Source organism: Etheostoma cragini, chromosome 4, assembly GCF_013103735.1.
Source record: "Etheostoma cragini isolate CJK2018 chromosome 4, CSU_Ecrag_1.0, whole genome shotgun sequence".
Taxonomy (NCBI): domain Eukaryota; kingdom Metazoa; phylum Chordata; class Actinopteri; order Perciformes; family Percidae; genus Etheostoma; species Etheostoma cragini.
Window position 1 is genome coordinate 28,628,395 of NC_048410.1, and position 11,334 is coordinate 28,639,728.

General features: G+C 41.0%; 1 protein-coding gene across 1 annotated transcript in view; it reads left to right on the forward strand.

The window, feature by feature from the left end:
- The first annotated feature begins 3,157 nt into the window (after positions 1-3,157).
- The window catches only part of ece1 (endothelin converting enzyme 1), a 19,045-nt gene continuing 10,868 nt past the window's right edge, over positions 3,158-11,334 (forward strand). Inside the window, exons 1-7 of the mRNA XM_034869861.1 lie at positions 3,158-3,744; positions 7,004-7,142; positions 9,057-9,269; positions 9,393-9,517; positions 9,647-9,793; positions 10,195-10,260; positions 10,579-10,767. Of these exons, the coding sequence (XP_034725752.1) occupies positions 3,616-3,744; positions 7,004-7,142; positions 9,057-9,269; positions 9,393-9,517; positions 9,647-9,793; positions 10,195-10,260; positions 10,579-10,767 (1,008 nt within the window). The 5' untranslated portion in view covers positions 3,158-3,615. The remainder of the gene's footprint in view (positions 3,745-7,003; positions 7,143-9,056; positions 9,270-9,392; positions 9,518-9,646; positions 9,794-10,194; positions 10,261-10,578; positions 10,768-11,334) is intronic.

Here is an 11,334-nt window from a genome sequence, read left to right on the forward strand (position 1 = left end):
CAGCAACTACAACAGACTGTTAAGTTTAGAAAATTCACTTTACTGTAAAAGCAGGTATAGACAACACTTGTACGATAAACCATATTACGATAAATCCAAAATCTAAGACAATATCTAGTCTCATATCGTAATATTGATACAACATGGATATGACATGGCCCATCCCTATTTGTGAGTCTCACATTGCCAGTTCTATCTCCACAGAGTTAGTAAAAGGAAATTAGTACGTGTTCATAATATGGAGTTGAGAGTGAGAGACGATCACAAGCTGTCACTCGAGACACATTTGAAGACACGTTACTGCCAGGTAAAACACACACATTTTTTATTTATTTATCTCGAACAAGCAACAATGTTGCAAGACAACACAAAGAAATAAAACCACAAAATGAAACCCAAACAATTAGGCTCGGTTGTGATTGGAGCACTCAGACTGGATCCAGGTCAAAACTGCAACACCCACTGTGTCTGTGTCTGTGTCTACAGACCGCTGAGGTCAATCAATACTCTCTTTGCATGTTCACATGTTACATGTTACATACCTAAGGAGTAAATCTCATAGGCGTCAGTGAGCCAATAAGCATGGAGCATGCTTCTGCTAAGATCTTATAATGCAGGTGATTGGCTGTCTGACGGTACACACACAGGGGAAACTTTATGTTACGCACAGAGACGAGGCTCATATGGAAGAAAAAAATAGATTAAAAGATGTCTGCTGTAATGTGTAATGTTGACATTTCTTTTTGTTTGTTCTATAAAATTGGTATAGGAAAAAAAGCATTGCTTAGGAACCGGTATCAAAGTCAAGGTATTAGTATCAGTAAGAACCGGTATTAATATTGGTATTACTATCGGTACCAGAACCATACCCAGCCCTGTGAACAGACCTTCAACAGTTTATAAAAACATTAATAACTGAGTTTGATTTGTTGTTAGTCCCTGTATTAAAATATGTCTCTATAAGGAGTGATAACAAGTTCAAGTTACAAGCTTTTCCAAAAATATATCAATTATATATTATATATTCCCGAGCAAATAATTGTATATTTTGAGCACAGAAAACTATATTTTGCGAGCACGTAAAATTACGTTTTGAAAAGGAATTAACACTCAAATAATTTAGTTTGAGCCAACACATGACCTAGTCCATGCTCAATAAATGTATTTGCATGTTTGTTATTATCCATATTTCAATAATAACCCCACTCACGCAGTGGACTAGAGATGGTCCGATACCGTTCTGATACCTGAACTTGCGTATCAGCCAATGCAGAGTACTGATCCGATACCAGTGTGTATGCTACTATCCCTGTATGGATATGATTTCTATGTTTGTTGTCGGTCTGGCTCAGGTTAAACTCTTGGTGAAACGTGAACAAACACAAACAATGATCACCACAGAAATGTCTTTTATCATCCAGTTTGACAGTCGGTTATAACGGGAAAAGAACATAAATGAACTACTTTAACGTCGATTTTCTTAAGGGCTTTATCCTGGTATCGTATCGGTACATAAACTCCAGTACTTGCTGGTATCGAGACCAGCATTATATGCACATACTGGTAGTAGTATCGGAACATCGCTAAGGGTCAAGTCAAGCTCTCAACCTCTTCACTCTGCGCTCGCAACTCTTCACACACTCGCTTACATTTTTCTCAGCGTTACAAGTGTGCCAAAAAACAATCAGTCGGAGAAGTAAGGGTCAATTCTGATTGGCTCTTTGTCTCCAATTAGATTGCAAGAAGAGATCTGATCGGTCTCCCTGTTCCTCAGTTCTCTTTGTCTCCCTTTCCTATGACATAGTGACGTTAATATTTCCATGTGGACCCATTCTTATAAAGATGTTACCAAATTGTCTTGTTATGAGGACTTATTGTATTTACTTGGCGTTTTGATGTACTGAAAAAGGATGTTATGTCTGTTTTCTTTTCTCTGTCATTTTATCTGGGCAGCAACAACCCAAATCTTTAAAGTCAGATACATAAACATGAGTTAGGTTCATAGGTCCACCACGCGGTCATATTTTGCAACATCATGGTTATAAAATGATCTAGCGTCCGTCCTCCACGTGAAGTTATGTTTCATCTGGGACAGAGGATATATATTTATCTGCAGCAAAACAACTGATCTGCTACTTAACATCATATTGGGCAAAACCCAACCTAGAATAACAGAATAACAGAATAAAAACCTCAACATTAACCCTAATAACACTTCACACACATACCGTTAGGCTTATCTTGTAAATGTTAGTTGTAGTGGGTGCATTCCTATCCGATAAGAACAAGACGGGTTACGTTACATTGTATTACACTAACATAGACAAGTTCTTGTCAAGACTCATTTATTAATTACTCAGCATCATTTCTACTGGAGAATAGAACCTTGAACAGCCTACTTGCTACAATCCACAACTAGCGTTACTACCAGTATGTTCTCTCATTCTCTCCTGCGGTCCGCCCGGCTGTGTGTAAAGCAGGCAGTGGACCAAACCACTGTAAGGCAAGGGAGTATGTCTAAAAAATGTTTCTTAACTTAAAAAGGGGTTTGGATTGTACTTACACCGATATTTTAAGAATACATCATTATGTTATTTACAATACGCAGCATGGTTTGTAATAATACTTGTATGGGGGGCAACCCTTAGATGGGGGGAGGTCCTGACCTCCCCCGGACCCCCTGGGATTTACACATTTGGTTGTAACGTCTTGAGGTGACCCACACTTTTGTGTTTGCTTTCCTTAAAACCAACACCTTTTATTCATCATTCAATCATTCACGTTTGAAATGCCTTTCACTGCACTAACTCTGCATTTAATGAGTAAACTCTTATACTCTACATTGCTGTGTTGGTAACTTGTGGTAGAGGCCCTGTGGGTGAGGGGTTAAACTGGAGACAAACGGCCTATCAGGTAACGGTTGCCACGGGCAGCGAATACAAGCACGTAGTGGGAGGAGGATGTTTTTTCAAGGCTGCTCCCCCGAGTGTTTCATGCCCTGTAGAAAAGTCACTGGGTGTGTGTGAACTACAACTGTGACGCTCCCTCCCCAAAATTGTGGGGAACCACATTGGGGAATGCACTTACACACACACATACACAATCTCTTTCCTATACTTCGTCACAGTCGTGCAAGTCAGTGCTCCTTCCTGTTTTCCACTAGTTCCGTCTTCTCTTGTGCCGTGCTTGCGTAGACTGGGCTGAGCAGGAATTTCACACAAAAAACGTTTGCCCAGGAAGAGCCACAAAACTATAGAGGAAGAGAGGACGCTAAGGAGATCTCACAAGGACTTTCGTGAGGAAGTTGTTAGTGTTTTGTGACGTTAGATACCGGGGGTGGGGATCTGCCAGCCGCCATGGGAGCTGTGAGAGGTGTTGTTGTGCTTGAAGGGAGCAGGAAAGTGCAATTGAAAGAAGAGGAGTGACACACTCTTTGAGAGTCAACTCGTTTGTTTGAGTCGAAGCGCTACAACCAGATATACCACATACCTCCTGATGGATTTTAGAGGGAAAGCCTACCCTGGAACCTCAGACACTGCTGAAGAATAGACGTCACACACACAAATACTCCTCTCACACACACATCAGTGGGAGAGGAGAAGGGCAAGAAGGAACATGGAGGCACTGAGAGAGTCTTTTCTGCATTTAACTTTTCAGATGTCATCGTACAAGAGAGCCACACTGGATGAGGAGGACCTGGTGGACTCCACGGGTGACGACATCTACCCAACATCGCCCATGCAGGTAAAAAACACGCTGTTCTAAGAATGGGTTACTATCAGTACTGTAGTATTTATACAGTACGGTGCAAAGGAAAATGTATAGGCCTTAGAGGGTTTCACACCTCATGGAAAATAACACTGCTGTCATGGAAAAATCTTAACTTTTCAGAAAAATAATGACTGATTAGAATCATAGGCTACTACAGTCCTTGATTTGTTGTCTATCCGTAGCTTATAGGAGTGATCCGTCAAGTTAATGCTAGGTCTTGTTTTCAGACAGATCTGTGTGTCATTTTGTCGATGGTGACACACAATTTTAAAAACTTTGAACAAAGTCTTTCAACATGTGTAACTGTTGGAGTTAGGTCTTGTCTCGCTGCCAGATCTCTTTTATAAGACATGAGATCTTTACAAAACAAGAGTCCTGAAAACAAATAGCATCACACACACACCAACACATTAATTACATCCTTTAATATCTCGAATCCTTAGTAACAGTTAGATTCATGAGGACATAGTGTGAAATATTGGCTGATAAACCTGATATTGCGGATAGGTTTTTCAAAATGGATAAGGACCATTTTAGCCTTAATTCCCATGTTAATCAGCACACTTCACGTCTGCACACACAGACTGCTTCACACTATCCTGCTGTTGTGTTGTTTTCGTACGTATGTGTATGTTTTATAGCATGATCCTGTCTTTGTTAACGTCACTTAGCATAATGTATAAGTGCCTGCTGATTGGCAATTTTATTCCCATCTTTCTTCTATTACCCTACCTGTAATTTATGGTTTTAAAAAAAAGCAGAGAGGCTTGATTGCAGTCATTCCTCACAGGCTTTATTTGACCAAAAGTATACCTGAAGAGCTCAAACACGTTGCTTGGATTCCTCATTATTTAGCCGTGGTTTTCAGGGTAATAAAATGGAGGGTTTGGATAAGCTACAGATGGAAAGCTCACAGACTTGGCTGTGAGATTTTCATAGTTCTACTCAGAAACCCAGTTTAGGTCCAAACCAACCCAACATGCTGAACTCCAGTGATTAGGAAGCCACTGTGGCTTTGGCTGTTGATTTGGTCCCATTAAGTTTGATTCCTGAAGCCCCATCTTGGCTAATAGCAGTAAATCGGATCCTTATACAGTTGGGTTCCAAATAATAGCTGTCCAACATCACTAACCTCATAAACCATATTGTTTGGTAGAAGTGATATTTCTACACGGCAAATCATTTACTAGTGTGTAGAGTCATAGAAAACCAACAGTCATGACATGCATGCTGCTTATTCTGTGGAATTGAAAGGGGCGTGTTTAAAATAATAGCAGTGTTGTGTTCAATTAGCAAGGTGATTGATTCTGTGAAGATTAGGTGTATTTAAGGAAAGAAGGAAGCAGATGTTGTGCATGCTGGTTATAGTGCATTTCACACTGAAATACTCTGAACAATAGGTCATTTCTCTGAGGAACAGTGGACTTTGATTTAAGCCTAAACAGCGTGGAAAAAAAACAGCCAACTACCATTTGAGTGGATTGGATCTTAAGATTTAAGATTACCTGTGAGTACTGTTCCGATCAGCAGAAGGCTATGGGAAGCAAAGCTATCAGCTAGAAGCCCCCGCAAAGTTCCATTGCTGAAAAAAAGACATGTACTGAATAGGTTGAAATCTGCCAAAGGACAATTTGACATTCTGTGGACCGATGAGCAAAATCTTTCTTTTTGGGTCTAGGGGCTGCAGACAGTTTGTCCGATGACCCAGTCACAGTACACTGTGGAGACAGTAAAGTATGGTGGTTAGGGGGATGTTTTTCATACTGAGGTGTTGGGCCTATTCATAGCATACCAGTTTCAATTTCATTAAAATTCATTAAAATACTTGAGGCCGTGTTTCCGTATGCTGAAGAGGAAATGCCTTTGAAATGGCACTTTCAACAAGACAATGAACCAAAACACACCAGTAAGCAGGCAAAGTCTTGGTTCCAGATGAACCAGATATTTGTTATGAAGCGGCCAGCCCAATCCCCTGACCTGAGTCCCATAGAACACTTGTGGGGCGACATCAAAATGCTGTTTCTGAGGAAAAACCCAGTAATGCAGAGGAACTGTGGCATGTAGTTCAATCATCCTGGGCTGGAATACCTGTTCACAGGTGACTCCATTCAACACAGATGTGAAGCAGTTCTCAGAAGTACATAACAAGTACTCATAGTACAACTACATAATAGTGCAGTGACTCAAACTAAAGCAAACCTTTGCAATATATTTCAGGAGTTCATAAAGCCTAATCATTTTTTTTCTTCACTTTCTGTAAAGGTAGAACACAAACTTGATCAATTTTGGTCATGTTTTGATTTGGAATTGAATGTGCAGTGTTCCCAATGCATTGATATTATGGAATTAAAAGCTTTTCTAAGGATTTTGAGCATTATTCGTATTTTAAACACACTGCTACTAGTATTATGAACACAACTGTTTAAACACTTACAGGAGTAATTGACTTCCACAGGATGTATGTGGAGTCCAAAATCCAGCATTTAATGAGCGGGGGGGATACTCAAGACTGTCCAGAGTGTTAAATGCGCCCTGGGAGAGATTTGTGAGTGGCCTTGGAATCATGCCTGTAGGAAATACACTTCCTTGGCAGCCTTAACTAAGGCAGCATTCAGTAGAAAAGGTGCATGAACAGGGTGCGCTTGGGTAAAGACCTCCTGCACCAATCATTGATTAGAAATAATAATAACAAAGTTCAGTCACTGACACAAAGCATGGACTTTCCTGTGACTTAATAATGCTTTCATGTTAAATTCCCAGATAGCTTTATAGCTGACTCTCTATTAACGGGTTACTAATGATATATTATGCCGACTCTTCTGATTTACTGATTGTTCACAGGCAACCCACAACGAAATCGACAGGATTATTGTGTTTCATCTCAATCTAGGGCAGGAGGAAAATATCCTTTATGAGTGCTAGAAGTGAGGGAACAATAGAAGAATGCTTAACCTTTTCTGTCTGGGAGGGCCATTGTGCTTTAAAACCAAACCTGTCATCCAATCCTCAAGAGGTTGTTTGACTATAGACAATAGTGTCCACACTGCATTAATTCAACTAAGTTCAACAAACAAAACATTAAGAGTGTGTTTGTATGATATAAAGCTAATTTGAAGGTCATGTATTGTCTCTTAACTAAGCTAAACCTCTTCAAAATGGTTATATTTGACTAGTGGATTAAGTGAAGCACTTTTAAATGTTTTATTTTGTGTGCGTCTGTGTGTGTACGCAGGTGACTTTATTGCACGGCCGTGCTCTCACATGTTGGCCAGACAGGACACAGAGAGAGAGGAGGCTGCTGTTGTTGCTGTGCGTCGTGTCTGCGGGCCTGTTTGTATCACTCATCACCACCGGGGTCTTCTACAAACAGAGTGAGTTAGAAGTGCTATTCAAACCCGAGGCTATGGTGAAATACACTGAAAAGAATCACCTGTGCTCTCCAGGAAGTAGCCCCATTTTCCAAATGTCAAACTATTCCTTCAATGGGCACTACCTTTTGTTTATGATGTGAAAGTAGCTCACCTGGTCGAGCGTGCGTCCATACACAGAGACTAAGTCCTCGCTGCAGCCGCCACGGGTTCGGCTCTGACCTGCAGCCCTTTGCTGCATTTCATTCCCCCTCTCTCTTCTCTTTCATGTCTTTCCTGTCCTATTAAATAAAAAGCCTAAAGATGCCACACACAAAAAGATGTATGTGTGTCTATAAAGCTACTGAGGGCAAAAGAAGTATAACAAACAAAAGTAAATTCATTTATTCAAGTGGTGACCATGACTTTTCACATCTCTCTATCCAGCGTAAAAACTGCAGGGCTGTGCTATTTAATGCATTATAAGTGTTTTTTTATGTTTAAACCTAAGCCACAACTTCAGCTAAGCTGCTAAAAACAACTTTAAATCTCTCCCTTGAGCTTGTTCATTATGGAAAAGGGCTTGCGGATTCATCATCCCATCCAGGCGGCGTCTCATCTGTGCCGGTTTCCTCAAATATACTATGGGAAACTTAATGCCACTTCCTCCCATTCAGAGCTGTATGTCAGATCACACTTTGAAATAATAAAAGGAACAAGGATGAATTCTCCTCGGGGTACTAACCTCATCACTGCTCGTAACTTTGTCTCTGTCTCTGTTTTCATACACATAGTATCAGGCCCTTGCACTTCTTAGTTGTCTTAAGGTTCTCCTGTTGAACAGCTTTTGTGTTTAGACTTGGCCAAAAGCCTATTTGCTTTCCTTTTTAAAACACTAACGCAGTTAAATACCAGGGTTTTACCTACCTTTTATAAGACTTAGGTGCAGCACCCTAGTTGTTCTGGGCACCACCTAAACCGAATCAATGTAAAATCAATGTGAGCGTCTCAAGGCCGTTTAACTGTCGACTCGTTCGAGCTTGTGCGTGCCAGTGTGAATTCAAAATGATGTAGATCTCGCTTGCTCCAGGATTTGGAGTGCGCAACCAGAGGGCGAGTGACTTCATGTCTCTTGTTAACTCACTAGGTTAAGTTGAGTTCTTTCATGGTGAATGAAAGGCTTGATCCGACGAAGTGGGCCATGGAATTAAATCGAAGCATTGACGGCAATTCTGCTGCCAGTTCTGCCGTGGTTTACCTTTTTGTTTTCTTCTAGCCCGTAGAAATAGCAACGTCTGTAGCCTTTCCTCATTAGCGCCACCTCTGTTCAGGAGAAGACTGAAGAAAAAAAAGACTTTTCTCAAATTTTATGATTGTCGTTTGTTCCCAGTAGACTTCTTTGGCGTCTTTTGTCTTTTACGCTTGTTGAGTGCTGTTTATTTATTATCTGCTCTTGCTTTTTCAACGTTATAGACAAAAATATGGTAATAATGCACCAAATTAATGAACAATTGCAAAGTGTAACATTTCCTTAAGGAAGGACCCCTAAACCCCCCACTAAATACGTGCACCTAAGTCCTCCACAAACAAACATTTTGAAAGCGAAAGGACTGACTTTAGTTTAAAGAATTTTAATCTAGATAAATTCAACAAGAATCCTGTCACATTGCCTCCAACAAAGACAAGATCATCAAGCCTCACTAGTTTGTATTTACAAAGGATTTTCACAAGAAGAGATATTCCCTCCAGGTTGTTTAGCTTGGCTGGCCACTTCTTTTAAAATAATAGTTTCCAGATGGTCTGAAATCTCGCATGTGTACATGTATTTGGATGTCCTGCCAAGAAATATTTCCGATAACCCACTGTGATCCTCAAATGCAGAGGGTTCAAAAGTGAACTATCTATTGTTCTTTAAAAAAAAAGTGCTTTCTCCCGCAGCTCACCCGGGCTTGTGCCTAACCGGACCGTGCATCACTGTAGCCAGTGCGGTGCTGGGAGCCCTGGACCGATCCGTAGACCCCTGCCATGACTTCTACAACTTTTCCTGTGGGGGCTGGATGAAGAACAACCCCCTCCCTGAGGGCAAGTCCCGCTGGGGACCTTTCAGCAACCTCTGGAAGCACAACATGCTCGTAATGAAGCATTTATTAGGTACGTGTCCTCCGCCGCCTTCACCCCAGGCGAAGGTGTAATGTGTCTTTCTCATTTTCCAGAGCTGGAGAAACTTACTTGCTTTTCCTTCACATAATTATTTTGTATCTTTTAATGAGGCAGAAAACACAACGATGAAAGATCTGAGTAAGGCTGAGCAAAAGGCCCAGCGATATTATCAGGCCTGCATGAATGAGGCCAAGATTGAGGAATTAGGAGCTAAGCCATTACAAGAGCTAATCAACCAGGTATGCTTGTATAAAAAGTGGTCAAACATTAAACACATTCATCATTTCAATCCTTCATTGCTATTAAAAGAAACAATTTCCTGGCATCCAGCAGTCTGGTAATGTCTGCCTAAACGCTGCCTGTTTCAGATAGGAGGGTGGGCCTTGACCGAACACTGGGACAAGGACAACTTCCAGGAGGTTTTGCGTATGGTGTCAGCCAACTATCGCTCCTCGCCTTTCTTCACTGTGTTTGTCAGCACTGACTCCAAAAACTCAAACAGCAATATCATCCAGGTGAGAGGGTCTGGGGTTTGTAGACAGGCTATTTTTAAACACAATGTATCTAAAATCATATGTTTACATCTAAGAAAGTGCTCATCACCGATTTTTGATCACATTTACAGTATTGCAGATCTGTCGGGGTTCTCACAGGGGACGAATTAATTTTTTTTAATCTCTGCTGATAATATGGGGACAATTCACTCATTATCACACAGGTCTTGCTTTCTCATTGATAGTTTGACACTAGAGTTGATTTCTCTCCAAAGAGTCATGAGACCGAAACAAATGGCACAGATAGGATCTTTGGCCAGCTTCTACCTTCCACCTCTGCATGCTTGAATGGCAGGAATGAAAACAAAAGGTTGTTTAGGGGGGTTGAACCGGGGGTCATTACATGTTTCTCTTGACTCTAGGTGGATCAGTCCAGCCTGGGGCTACCTTCACGGGATTACTACCTCAACAAAACAGCAAATGAAAAGGTACTGTGGGCAAATCGGTCAAAAGGGAAAAATAATTAAGCTCAAATCAGGTCAAATCAAATCAATGTAGAGCCTTTCCTCTATTGAGAATGTTTAAAAAACAAAGTAATTTAATAAAAATACCTAAAGGCTTGTTGCAGACTTTACCAAAGAAAGACAAATATTTCCACTTACGGGAGAGGGAAACAAACTGCTTTGTAACTTGTGTTTGCATAGTTTAGGATTACTTTCCTGGTAGAATTTTAACACTTACACACATCCCCCTTTTCCACCCACTGACACCTCGACCTCTTTGTGTTACCTGCTTGGTCTTTGCAGTATCTGACGGCGTACCTCAACTTCCTGACGGAGTTAGGGGTCCTCCTGGGCGGCTCAGAGGAGACATCTCGAACGCTGATGGAGGAGATCGTGGACTTCGAAACCACCCTGGCAAACATCACAGTCCCACAGGACGAGAGACGAGACGAGGAGCTCATTTACCACAAGATGGAGGCCAAGGACCTGACAGTAAGGGCGCTTTCACGACCTATAGTAGTATACAAACATTGTAAACAAATGTCACTGACACCTGCTGGTCTCAGAGTTTATAGAGCAACATCAAATGTATGGGGTTCTATTGTATTTATATCATATATTTTGGAAGAAAGGCGAACAATAGGAAGGAGAGAAAGGGCCCTGATGTTAGAGGGAGATGATGATGTATGATGTATGGTCATAATGAATGATGTATTTGAAGGTTATCATATTTAAGTCCATAAATTGTGTGCAGGTTTCAGATCATTTACATTGCAGGCTAGTACATTCTTGGTCAAGTCAAGTTTTTTGGAACATCAAAATATATTCTGATAAATAAAAGGCAAAAAAATACAAACTTAAGATATGAAACTTAAAGTCCTTTGAACAAAAACAACAAAGAAATCAAAGAGTTGCCAACAGGGAAGTTGTAGAACGTCCTCTGGTGGACAAACTATGCAACGCCATCACTATCAGGGACGATGTAGAGCGTCCTCTGGTGGACAAACTATGCAACGCCATCACTAACAGGGACGTTGTAGAGCGTCCTCTGGTGGACAG